The 14,070-nt window shown below is 35.9% G+C and overlaps 1 protein-coding gene across 3 annotated transcripts in view; it reads right to left on the bottom strand.

The window, feature by feature from the left end:
* ABCB1 (ATP binding cassette subfamily B member 1) overlaps window positions 1-14,070 on the bottom strand; it is a 172,875-nt gene that overhangs the window by 61,313 nt on the left and 97,492 nt on the right. For all 3 annotated transcript variants that reach the window (XM_079151660.1, XM_079151661.1, XM_079151659.1), the window contains exons 3-4: window positions 13,297-13,342; window positions 990-1,155 (exon numbers count right to left, since the gene is read on the bottom strand). In XM_079151660.1, the coding sequence (XP_079007786.1) occupies window positions 990-1,155; window positions 13,297-13,342 (212 nt within the window). The remainder of the gene's footprint in view (window positions 1-989; window positions 1,156-13,296; window positions 13,343-14,070) is intronic.

Below are 14,070 nucleotides of genomic sequence, written 5' to 3'. Positions count from 1 at the left end.
TAATCTCTTACTATGCCTAATTTATAAATTAAACTTTATCATAAGTATGTATATACAGCAAAAAGTATAGAGTGCATAGGACTCCGTGCTATCCATGGTTTCAGGTATCCACTGGGTCTTAGACCACATCCCTGGCAGATAAGGGGGTGCTACTGTAATCAGAAGAAAATTTCTACAGATTTTCACATCCTCATCTACTCACCTTTGGACTCTGACATTCAAATATTCTCTCTTTCCACCTATTATTGTAGACAAAATGCTTGTTTCTATCTAAAGTAAATCTTTCCTCCTGTGCTTTGGATCACCTCCTTTTTCAAGGCTGTCACTCTAACAAATCTCTTCCCTTCCTTTCAAATATCACTTATCACCTTCTCTCATTTGGATTATTTTCATTCACACACAAACAAGCTAATATTGTTCCCGTCCTAAACACACACACACACACACACACACACACACACACACACACTTACACTCATGCCCTACTTGTCTTGGCTCTATTTCTCCATTTTTGTATTTGTTTCCAGACAGCCCAACCCATGACAATATCCAAAGCCAGATTTCTGACATTTTCTGCCCAAACCTATTCTTCCTCCATGTTTCTCATCTTAGTTGACAGTAAATGCATCCTTCCTGTTTCTCAAGCTAAAAGCTTTAGAATCACCTGGATTCCCCACTTAGTCACATAGCCAATCTGTAAGGGACTCTCACAATGATTCCAGCTTACCAAAATCCTGCTTAGGTTCCTATATCTCCTCCTGAAACTTTCTAGACTATTTCTGACTCCTTTTCTATGTATCTCAGCTGGCATTTCTATTAGGCATCCTAATTCGTGTGAATATTATCTTCTCAAACTCATTACAAACATGAGCTGGAACTCAAACCCTCCACCTCTCACAGTATTAAACATTAGTGCATATTTAGTAAGGACTTCATAAACATTGCTTCAAGAGATTTCCAATAAAATAAGTGTCATAAACAATACTTACTTTGATTATTAGTAATGTTTGCTGGCATCAAGCTTCCTAAATTTGCAAAGCTATCCGTCATTTCTCCAAACACCAGCATCATGAGGGGAAGGGCAGCTCCATGGATAATAGCGGCCAAAGTTCCCAGCACCATGTACAACCTATCAAGCCAATTTGAATAGCGAAACTAAGAAAAAGAAGAAAGTAGAGAGTACAGGCATAATTAGCAGTTTCACGGATGGTTTTCTCTACCTTCAAAACATATTTCAAATGCAAGCTCTTTTTGCACGTGAGTCTACTAACACTTTGGTCCAAGCTACCCTCTACCTTTGTTAAATTTCTGCAGTAGCCTAATTATAAATGGACATTTGATTCTTCCATTGAGTTCTGGCCTAATTTTTCATATTAGACTCCATCTGTCTTCTTTTCTTATATGAGGATTGGTAAGAATTATAAAAATCTTTCCTAAGGCTGTGGTGGTAACCCAGTATTTATTGTTCTGGTTTCTATGAAACCACTTCTCATTTCATGGAAACAAATTTGAATGGCAAAGTCTCCTCAGAAGACACAATTCAGGAAACATTTTGTCACCTTAAAAAAGGGTTGAAGATCTGTTGTACAGTGAAATTTGCATAAATGCAAAATAATTTTAAAATAATTAGGCCTTAGTAAAGAAAAGGAGGAGAAGATTGAGTCAGATTCATGCTCCTCAAAGAATAATTTTCCTGAAAAGGTCGAGTTTGGCCACAATGAATGACCAGTGCAAGATCCACATAATTTCTGAAGTCTCAGGAAGGCAAGAAATGCTTCTCTGGATCCAAATGGTGACAGGAAGAGGACACAGTAAGAAGAATGGAAATTGAAAGGCAGGGAAGCATTCCAAACTCATTCTACGAGATCAGCACTGCCCTGCTACCAAAACCCAAAAGGTACACAACAACAAAACTATAGGGAAATATCCCCAGTGATCACAGATGCAAAAATCCTCAACAAACTATGTGCACATCAAATCAACAGAACTTAAAAAGATCATACACCATGGGCAAGTTGGTTTTAGGGATGCAAGCATGGTTTAACATGCAAATCAATATGCATAATCCATCACATAAACAGAATCAAGGATAAAAATCAGCTGGGTCGGTTGGCTGTAATCCCAGCAGCAGCTCAGGAGGCTGAGGCAAGAGGATCTTGAATTCAAAGCCAGCCTCTGCAACTTTGACTTTTGAACAGGTCCTAAAGCAACTTAGCAAGACCCTGATTCTAGACAAAATATTAAAAAGGTCTGGGGATGTGGTTCTGTGGTTAAGCACCCCTGGGTTCAATTCCTGGTACCAAAACAAACAAAAATGAGTAAAAATCATATCACATATAATCTTCTAAACAGATGCAGAAATACTTTTGATAAAATTCAAAATCCCTTCATGATAAAAAACCCTGAGCAAATTTGGTATAATAGGATTATACCTCAACATAATAAAGGCTATATATGGCAAGCTCATATCCAACATCAGTGCTGGAATGTGGAAAACTGAAAGCTTTCCCTCTTAAGATCAGGAACAAGACAAGAATGTTCACTCTCACTGCTCATATTCACTATAGTACTAGAAGTTTTAGCTACAGAAATTAGGCAAGAGAAAGAAGTAAAAGGCATGCTAATAGGAAAGAAGGAAGTCAAATTATCCCTATTTGCAGATAATATAATTCTATACCCAGAAAAAATAAAGTCTTCACTAGAAGACTATTAGCTGAAAAATGAATTCAGTAAAGTAGCAGGATTCAAAATCAGCATAGAAAATATCAGTAGCTTTTCTATACACTAATAATGAATTTGCTAAGAAATCAGGAAAACAATCCCACTCATAACAGTCAACACACAAAACAATAAAATTCCTAGGAATAAGCCTAACTAAGGATTTGTGAGACCTCTACAGTGAAAATTACAAAACACTGATGAATGCAATTGAAGACATACTCATAAAGTGGAAAGACATCCTTTTTGTGAATTGAAAGTACTAATATTGTTAAAATGTCCATGCTACCCAAAGCAATCTACAGATTCAATGTAATCCCCATGAAAATATACCAATGACATTCTTCATAAAACTAGAAAAAATATTTCTAAAATTCAATAGAATCACGAAACACCCCAAATAGTCAAAACAATCCTGTGCAAAAGGAACAAAACTAGAGATATCACAATAACTGATTTCAAGAATATTAGGGCTGGGGTTGTGCGTCAGTGGTGGAGTGCTTGCCTAGCATGTATGAGGTACTGGGTTCAATTCTCAGCACCCCATATGAATAAAAATAAAGGTCCATCAACAACTAAATATATATAAAAATATTTTTTAAAAAGAATACTACAGAGCTTTAGTAATCAAAACAGCAAGAACTGGCACAACAACACGCAGGTTAGCCAATGGGAACAGAATAGAAAACCCAGAAATAAATCCATGCATCTTCAGTCAACTGATTTTTGACAAAGGTGCCAAAAACACATGAGAAAAGGAACTGCCTCTTCGACAAGTGAATATCCATGTGTAGAAGATTAAACAATAACCCCTGTGAAAAATCAGGTCAAAATGGATCAAAGACGTTAATTTAAGACCCAAAACCCTCAAACTACCAGAGGAAAACATAGAAGAAATACTTCGAGATATAGGTACAGGCAACAATTTTCTGTATGGAACTCCAAAAGCACAGAAAACAGAAGCAAGAATTGACAAATGGAATTACCTCAAATTAAAAAGCTTCTGCACAGCAAAGGAAATAATCAACAGAGTGAAGAGATAACTTATAAAATAGAAGAAAATCTTTGCCAGCTATTCATCTGACAGAGCGTTAATATCCAAACTATATAAAGAACTCAAAAAACTTAACAAAAAATAAGTAATCGAATTAAAAAATAGGCAAATGATCCAAGTAGACACTACAAATGACCAAAAATATATGAAAAAATGTTTGATAGCCTTCAGGGAAATGAAAATTACATTACAATGAGATTCCATATCACCCAGTTAAACTGGTTATTTTAACCATGGTTAATTTAACCATGAAAAATAACAAACGATGACATGGATATGGAGAAAAAGGAACCCTTCTACACTGCTGGTAGGAATGTAAATTAATATAGTCACTATGGAAAACAGTGTGGAGGTTCCTCAAAAAACTAAGATTAGATCTACCGTATGATCCAGTTATCCCATTCTTGGGTATATATCAAAAAGAAATACCAGCACACGAGAGATACCTGCATACCTATGATTATTGTGACACTATTCACAATAGCTAAGATATGGAATCAACTTAGGTACCTATCCAAAAGATGAAATGATAAAGAAAATACGATACAATATACAAAAAGGAGAATTATTCAGCCAGAAAGAAGAATGAAATACTTTTGTTTGCAGGAAAATGGATGGAACTGGAGTGCATCATGTTAAATAAAAGAAGTCAGACACAGAAAGACAAAGTATCACACGTTTTATCTCATATGTGGAATTCAGGGTTAGGAAAGATCTGAAAGTAGAAGCAGGAACTAGGAAGGTGGCCAGGAATGTAGAAAAGAGAGGGGAACAGGGGAGAAGGGGAGATAATCAGCATATAATGTATGCACACGTGGAAATATCACAGTGAATTCCATTCACTTGCATAATAAATATGTGTTAATTATAATAATAAAAATGAATGGGCTCAGGGTTCACCTGGGAAGCAATTAAAGTTAAACCCCAAGGTAGGTGGTTGTCATGTGGATGCACTATGCAATTGTAGGCAGCAGGAAGAAACTGCATGAAAAGTTTTAGGTCTAGGCAGAGAATGTAAATCAAAACAAAGATTAGGGATCAGGCCACACAGAAGACACAGCAGCAGAAAGTGAGATCTTAGAGCTAATATATATACTTCATGAGGAGAGAGAAACCAATCCTAAGGTTAGCTAATGAGAAGCCTACAAAAATGTAATAATGGTGGGGGAACAGTGGTGCACATCTGTAATCCCAGTGGCTCGGGAGGCTGAGGCAGGAGGATTTCGAGTTCAAAGCCAGCAAAGGGAGCCGCTAAGCAACTCAGTGAGACCCTGTCTCTAAATAAAATACAAAATAGGACTGGGGATGTGGCTCAGTGGCCAAGTACCCTCGAGTTCAATTCTCTGTACCAAAAAAAAAAAAAAAAAAAAAAAAAAAATAGTAGTAATGAGTGGGAATAAGTGCCAAATTGACTAGCAGAAAAATAAAAAGTGGAAGAGCCCTTGGCAGTAACAAATGAAATGGCAGCCCATAAAGCAGAAGGAAGAAAGTGAAATTGTGAGATAAAATGATAAGTAAAACCTAAGGTTTGGAATAAGAAGAGTATCTAATATATAGAGTACTCAGGCATTTGGATTTAAATCTTTCCTAGCTCTCAAAAATGTAATCAAGTACTTAAGATGGGGTTGATGACGTAACTTTCCATAACTCCAAAACATCATCCCCTTTACAATTTAAAACCTTAAAAAGAGAATGTTTGGGCATTTGTTTCATATTTTGTTGAAGCACAGCTAGATTTTCCTACAAGTTATCTTGTCTTAACTAAGGATTCATCTTCTTCCCTTAAAAAACAAAAAACAAACAAACAAAAATGAAGGGGGAGAGACAGGAAGAAAATATTTTATCTTAAGAGACTCTACTAAATGGTTAAAATAGCAAATTCCTCAGTACAGGAAAGAAGATGATTGACGTGCAATCATCACCACCACAGGATATTTTGCTTCCATAACTATTCATTGGCCATAAGAAAAACAAGCAGCCCATCATGTAAGCATTTGCTGAGTGCCTCCTCAAGGACAGATAAAAGCCAGAGAATAAATGAAACCCCTGTCCTCACAGAGTTTAAAAAAGGAACAAGAGAAAGCAAAAAGCATATACAATGAATACTCTGAGCTTTCCATAGCATAGTGTACAGAAGAGACACAAAATTGAGAACATGGCTTTTCCCTTCTTGGTGGAAAAGAAGCAAGAAGCATATTGATCAAGACACACGCTTCAGGAAGCTGGGACAAGCTGGCAGAGACAAGGGCTTGAGGGAACAGAGAGGACAGAAGTCTTGTTCAGTCTTGTCTGAATGCTCATCCAGAAAGTGCTGTTCAGAAAGTACATGGAAAGAATTCAAAGTCTGAGGCACAGTTTGTAGCAGAAGTCACAGGAGTGGACAAGTTTATCCAGAAAGAGATAAGAAATACATAGATTTAAGAAAAAAATTAGAGATTAAGTAACAGAGATGGAATATTGACTCTCCTTTAGATAATCTTGGGGCGAATGGAATAATAGGGTAGTTGCTAGATTGGGATTCAGGGTCAAGGGCGACTATTTAATGAAGTCTTTGCATGCATAGGTAAATCTCCCAAGAGACAACTGGTGAAAATACAGGAACTAAAGTAGGATTAAACAATGTTCTAGAGAATAAACAAATATTTCAAGAACCTGAGGCAGAGGATCATCAGTAGATAATGTAAGTATTAGATGAAAAAAAAATTTCCTACAATGCCCCAAAAGGGTAGAGATCCCTTTATGGTGTGCATGTGGAAGGGTACAATCTGTCATTACCTAAACAAGTGATCGAATTTAGCATGATGAAAAGATGAATTCCTTGGCATGTGTTGTTTTTGGATGTAATGGACATGAAGTATATGGCATCACCTGTGCAATTTTCTTACCAAAATATTTGGTTGGAATGTAATGAAATCTTTAGACCTAACCATGAGCACATAAGAAGTACAAAGCATGGAAGATAGAGTTAAATGATACATTCAAAATAGTCCAGCAGGTAGGACATTCTAAAAGACAACTAGTACAGACATTTCAATATGTCAATGTCATTTAAAAAGAGGAGAAATCTGTTCTAGACTCAGGAGACATAATATCCAAATGTTATCATTGACTGGATTCTTCTTTGAACAAATTAATTATAAAAGACATTTTTTGGAGATAATGAGAAAAATTTGAACATGAACAGAGCACTATACAATATTAAATTATCCATTTTGTTAAATATGATCAATGTATTATGTTATACAGGAAAATGTTTTGTAGAAAAATTTGAGAAATATAAACTGAGTTAGTTATACATGGAACATCATGAAATCCATAATTTCAGATAAAACATGGCAAAATGTTAATTATAAGTGATGATTATGTAAGTGTGAATTTTACTATCCTATTTTTTATGTTTGAAATTTTTCATCATAAACTTGGTAAAGAAGAGATGATTCTGAAACAGAATGGAAGGAACAAACTTTAGAGTAAATAGAGCTGGACATGGTGGTACATGCCTGTAATCCCAGCTGCTCAGGAGGCTGAGGCAGGAGGATCACAAGTTCAAAGCCAGCCGCAGCAAATTAGTGAAGTACTAAGCAACTAAGTGAGACCCTGTCCTAAAATAAAATATTAAAAAAGGGTACAACCATAGAAATGAAAAGTTGTACCCCATTTGTGTACAATGAATCAAAAAAAATTTTTTTTAAATATTGAAAAAGGCCTGGGGATGTGGCTCAGTGGTCAATTGCCCCTGGGTTCAATCCCCAGTACAAAAAAAAAAAAAAAAAAAAAAAAAGGAGTAAATAGAGAAAAAAGCAAGTTTCCAGAAATAGGTACAGAAAGTCCATAAGAGTAAGAATCTCAAATTTCTTTATGATACGGAGCAAATTTAATTTCTGGAAAAAAAGGGAAAGAAGACGTGAGAACATTGGTAACATAACATGAATAGAACAAAAGCCACCATCAAATGTCCTAGCTCTAAAGTTTATTAGGAAAGAACCTTTTTGGGGAGGATCTCTTAATGTTTTTTAAAATATTTTTTTAATTGTAGATGGACACAATACATTTTATTTATTTATTTTTATGTGGTGCTGAAGATAGAACCCAGTGCCTCACACTTGCTAGGTGAACACTTTACCACTGAGCCACAATCCTAGTACAAATCTCTTAACCTTGAGCCTCAGTTTCCAAATTTATAAACTGAGGAAAATATTCACACAGAAAATCTTATATAGTTGCTATAAGGATTAAAATGAGAATATGAGAAACTTTTATGAATCATACAATATAAAACAAACGGTTACTATTATTGGTTTTGCATATGTAATAATTAGGCTTTTTAGGCTCTCACCTTAACTGTAAGGTAAGAGACAAAAAGTTGTAACATATTAGGTAAAATGTAAGAGATAACTGTAATTATAATTGGAGTCCTCAAAAAAAAAAAAATGTTTGGTTAGGGGCTGATAGGAAAGAGAGTCAAGATAAACCAGAACTATATGAAAGGAAAGTTCATCAGTGCCAAAAGCTAAGAGTTGGATTCTGGGGCAAAGTAGAAGATGCTGCTGAAAGTAGTTTAGGTAATATTCAACAGGCTAGATGGGAACATGGTGCCCAGGTTAGAGAGGAAGTCAGTGAATTCTTTCATTCATTCATTCATTCAACATTAAAAAATAGTTAATGAGCACCTAGTAAGAGTCATGTCTGGTTCTAAGTACTGACAATGCAGTGACTAAGACATGCCATTTGTCCTCATAATGGTTACACTCAAGTAAATAATAAATGAGGAATAGAGGTATTCAATATTCACTCAAAATCTAGGTACTTATTAAAGTTCCAAGCACTTCTTTAGGCACTTGGTGTACAACACTGAACAAAACATACAAAAATCCCACCCTCATGGAGCTTACATTCAGAGAAAAGGAAGGCATGAACAAGAAACCAGTGGTTAAGTATTCAGAAGAAATATCATAGAGGTCCATGGGCCACTGATGGGCATGGTCATTGGTTTAGACTGGCTAATCAGGGATTGTCCCTGAGAAGGGAACTCAGTGACAGAAGGATACAGTTCTGTGATATGATGATCTGAGGCTGAGCATTCTGGGCAGGAAGAGCAAATACAAAGATCCTTGGGTGGAAATAAGTTTGCTATGTCTCTCAAGGATCAAACAGTGTGAACAATGGTAAGAGCAGAGTAAGGAAGATTTGTATGCAGTTTTACTCTATATTGCCCATATAAGTGGAAAGGAAAAGCATTCAAACATTTGAAGGAAGGGACTGAGTGATTTGATGTGGCTGCTATGGGGAGATATTTAGAAGGGTAAAACTGAAAGAGGAATACCTGAAGGAAAGAGCAATTGAAAGTAAAGTCTTGACCCTGTTTGACAGGCAGAATAATGTCCCTCTCACAGATCCACATCCTAATCCCAGGTTCTTTTGAATATTCTTCCTTTTTTGGTAAAGAGGCTGTTGATGTTAATTATCTAGGGATGGGGAGATTATCCTGGATTGTTCAGATGGACCCAATTAATTACAAGGCTACTTCTAAGAGGGAGGCAGGGGGCTTAGCATCAGCAGAAGACGTGATAGCAGAGGAGGCTGGACTAATGCAGGAAGAGGGCCAGATGGCCAGGAAAGCAAGTGCCCTCTAGAAGCAAATTCTCCTCCAGAAAGAAGGAAATCCTGCTGACACCTTGGTTTTAGCCAGTAAGACCTCCAAGTTTGGAACTATAAGGTAATAAGTTTGTGTTGTTTTAAGCAATAAAGTGAGTGGTATTTTGCTATAGCATCAATAGGAGATGAATATACAATGTTAAAAAGGGAATTATCAAGAGGAAGGGCAAAGGTGGAAGGAATCAAATTGTAGTCAAAGGATAATACATCTGAGTTTATGACTTCATAGATAAAAACTGTCTGGGAATAAGCCCAAGGTCATCTCTCGCAAATAGGGGCTCAACTGAGGTAGTGTGGGGTTGTTATAACTGAAGAAGCTAGAGAATGTTGAGTGTAGGCTCATTTATAAGTTTACTAAAATATTCTGAAGAACTGGAGCTAGGTGAATGAAGTTAAAGCAATCAATGCCACAGTCTTCAATGAAGGAGTACCTGGAAGGTTTTAGAGGATACCTCTGAAGATGGATTAAAAGGTAGTATGATCACACAGGATGAGACACAAACGAGAAAGAAGTTTTGCATAAGGATCAAAAATTTTTTTGGAAACGGCTGTGTAGACCTAGAGGAATGTCAACACCCTCACTGGCTCCTAAGATATGGAGTTGAAGAACAATAACATTATAGGCAAAGGTGACACAAGAAGAAGTCAAATAGCTGGGAGAGAAATCATCACACCCTGATATCACAAAAGCAAACAAAAGAAAGAATATGATGGATGGTGTCAAGGGCTACAAAGAGGTCAAGACAGAATTTTAAATGCCCACTTATGAGTAATACTTTATGAGTATTGAGGTCAGAAGTCAAATTTCTATAGGTTCAAAATTGATATGAAGGTGTAACTGAGATACAAAGTAAAGACTCTTATACATGCAGGGAGGGGATGGTTCCAAGGTTATTAGGAAGATGAGAGAGACTTGACATGTCAATGATAAGGGAGCAAAACCCACTTCAGGCACAGAGATTGAAGATAAAAAGAGTGATAATGTCAGGTGCTTGAGAAGGCAGGGGAAATGGGAGTCAAAGTACAAGTAAATGATTAGTTTTAAAAACTGGATACTCCCTCTGTTTTAAAAGGAGAAACAGAGAAGGGAACAGTTCCAAATTCAGATGGGTTTGTAAGATTACAGCAGTGGTGAAGGTCAAGGAACAGATATTCCCATAACCAGAAAAGTCACCCAAGTTGGTAGGAGGACCAGGAAGGAAATGGTATATCCTGAGCCAGGATACAAGATCTTCAATAACAGGAGGTCAGAAGGTAACAGCATTTAACAAAGAATTCCTTATAGGCAGATAACAATTTAACCAATCATAAACTCTCATAAACAATCATCGCTTTTAGAAGCAACTAGGCATGTCTGGGCAAAATCTGGGCCTGCCTCCTTGCTAGTAATGTGACTCTGTGACTTTGAGTGGATTATTTAACTTCTATGTCTGTTTCCTCATCTGGAACATAAGGATAACGTAAGCTCTTACATCCTAGGGTTATTGTGTGGATTAAGTCAAATAATGCATGGGGAGGGTACTTAACAAATGCCTGGTACTTAACATTGATAGCTATTATCTATTTAGAAAAATAATGAATGCTTCAGTAAGATATATACTGTGAAGAACTCAGAGTTCAATCTGCAGTACACTTCTGGCAGGAGTGTATAATCTTTAAGGAGTTCATTTTGTACAGGATCTGCAGCCTATCCTTCCCCTCTCTGGCCCTTAATTCCTTCTACTTGCCCCTTTTCCCCCACTTGTATTCAAGTTTATTCTACTTTTGTGTTTCCATAAATGCTGAGTGAGGCCTGCTATAAATAAAGCAAAGACCAGTAGGAAGTATTAAATCTGTCCCATATTTCTTTTATCACTTTCTCAAAATTGATCAAGTTTCTTAGTAAAAATAAATTAACAGACACCATGAGCAGAAAAGAGTTCTGCTCATCCCTAATATGCATGGGTCTTTTTCTTAGCTAGAAACTGTAATTAGTAAGCCCTGCCAGCACCATCAGCATTTACCATTCAGTTTTCTGATTATGTCTTTGTGTTTATAAGTTTTGTATATGAGTTAGGTTCACTGTTTTCTATGCCACTCTTCAGGAAAAAGACAGAAAAGTCATCTCAGTAATGTAGTACCTCATAGAAGGCTTAGAACACATTCTATCTTGGCCCTGCTGTGTATCCTGGGGCACGTTAATGTCTGGCCTCAATTTCTTCATCTGTAAAACTGTAATAATAATAGCATCTACCTCAAAAGGAATCCTAAAGGTTAAATGAGTTTGTACATTAAGTACTTAAAACAATGCCGCAGTGTTATGTGTGTGTTATTACTATTGCTTCACAAACTCCAGATTTTATTCTTCTGTGGCTTGAATTGAGTTCTACTAGTATTAGAGTAGTTTGTTATATTTTCTAAAATACAGGAACCCTAAGTTTTTAAAAAAGTTTCATGTATAAATAATAAAAATTAAGCTATAGGGCTAGAGGTGTAGCTTAGTGATTGAGCATGTGGTTAGTGTGCATAAGGCCCTGACCTTAATCACCAGCACACGCGTGTACACACACACACACACACACACACAAAAGGAAAGAAAGAAAAAAATCTAAAGCATAAAAGATAGAAATGCTTTGGTCTCAAAATAACAAAACTCAAATTAAATGTTGGGAAGAAATTCAATTTTAACATAAACATTTCTTTCCATACTAGAGTGTGAGTATAAAATCTAAAACAAACAAAAGCTGTCATTTGGTTATACAAGTAGGGTTTCTGTGAATGTCTGAGTATCTAGAGTCTCATCTTTCAAATATTCCAAAAGAAGTGGAAATAGAACTACAGGAGGAGCCACAATAAAAGCAAATGCAGCACAGGAAGATGAAGATGGTATAAGATAACCAGAGTCCTCAATGCAAAGTCATGTGACGTTTTTCCTACTTATACCTATGTTTATACTCAATTTACCAAGATCCATTTTATATAGTAGTCTATCCACTCCTCAACATTTTAAAACATGTCCAGTGTGTATGTGTAAATTGTAAAGTATGTGCAGCAAGACTTAATTGATTCACTAGTCTTCCAGTTTTCAGTTCCTGAAACAGTTCACCTAGGTTAGATGAAGTTTGCATTCTTAGAAAAAAAAGGAAGGTTCAGGGAAATAAAATTATCAGTAATGGGGGCTGGGGCTGTAGCTCACTGGCAGAGTACTTGCCTAGCACGTGTGAGGCACTGGGTTCGATCCTTAACACCACAAAAAATAAATAAATAAATAAAATAAAGGCATGATATCCATCTACAACTACAAACAAAAACTTTTAAAGATTATCAATAACGAGCCACACCAAAAAAATTCTCTTATTCCAAGTAGGATTAAAGAAAAGCTTCAAAACAACAACCATGCAACTAGAAAATGAAATAAAGAGTTATGGAAAGGTTTTCAAATTCTAGATTCTCAGCTATTCAGCACAGAGAACAATGGCCTATGCTAAATCATGGTAATAAATAATCCATTGCTACCTTTTATCATTATGGGTGCTTCGAACTTGGACTTCAAACCTGCCAGGATTTCACAGCCATTAAAGGCAACACGCAATGTAACAGGTTACCTCAATCTAGATGACAAAGACCAACACTGGGAAAACCGTTTCCAGAGGTAATAGATCACTGGCAACATAACTAGTTAAGATAATACTGAAATACAGAACTCAATTCACACAGCAAAGCTATGATCATCATTCATGTGAAAATAAGCTAAATTAAGCTAATTCCTTTTGCCTTTCCATTACTATGCTATGTAAGAAAATATTACACCCAATAAAATATCTCTTTTCTAGGTAAGGAGAAGTCAAATTTCCTAAGTACTTTTAATAATGAATTAATTCAAAACTCACCATTGCAAACATGCTGACAGTTGGTTTCTTTTCCTCTTTCTTTTTACTGAAAAATATAGCAAAGGAATTATATAAAACTTTAAAAACTACACAACTTTTTAAATTACCAAATTAATTTATAGAGCTTATATTCAGTGACAACTGGAACAAAGAAAAATGCCTATAATATACTTTTCAGAAAAAAACCGATTAACAGTACAATATCATTTGTGAAGTTTAAAAATAAATGTTTACATTTATTTTAGAAAGATATGCCATGTGGTAGGCTGGAGTTGTAACTCAGTGGCAGAGCACTTGCCTAGCAGATGTGAGGCACTGGGTTTGATCCTTAGCACCAAATAAAAATAAACAAATAAAATAAAGGCATGCTGTCCATCTACGACTACAAAAGATTAAAAAAAAAATACACCATGTGGTTACCACTGGATATTATATGTAAAAATGTTTTCTTACATGTCCTTAGATATTTCCTAATTTTTAATGATTACACATGTACACACCCCTTTCATGATTAGAAAAATACATACTAAAAATGAGTCTCCTATTTTTATTCTAATTTAAAATCATCCATGGGTTCCAGCAGTAGATATTCTAGATGTTATTATTTATTCTTAATCATTCCCTGTACTAATGGAAAGCAGAGGCGATCAAATGTTGGGCATAACTAACCTGAGGAAACAAGTAATTCAATCACTCTATGAATAAATCTAATTCTGAAAGGATGTCTGGAGCCCTAAGTGGACCATTATGAAAATAAATGCAATCTAGAAAAAC

This window comes from Sciurus vulgaris, assembly GCF_902686455.1.
Source record: "Sciurus vulgaris genome assembly, chromosome: 8".
Classification (NCBI taxonomy): Eukaryota; Metazoa; Chordata; class Mammalia; order Rodentia; family Sciuridae; genus Sciurus; species Sciurus vulgaris.
The sequence above is the reverse complement of the archived record's forward strand: the minus strand, read 5'-3'. Positions and strand labels throughout refer to the sequence as shown.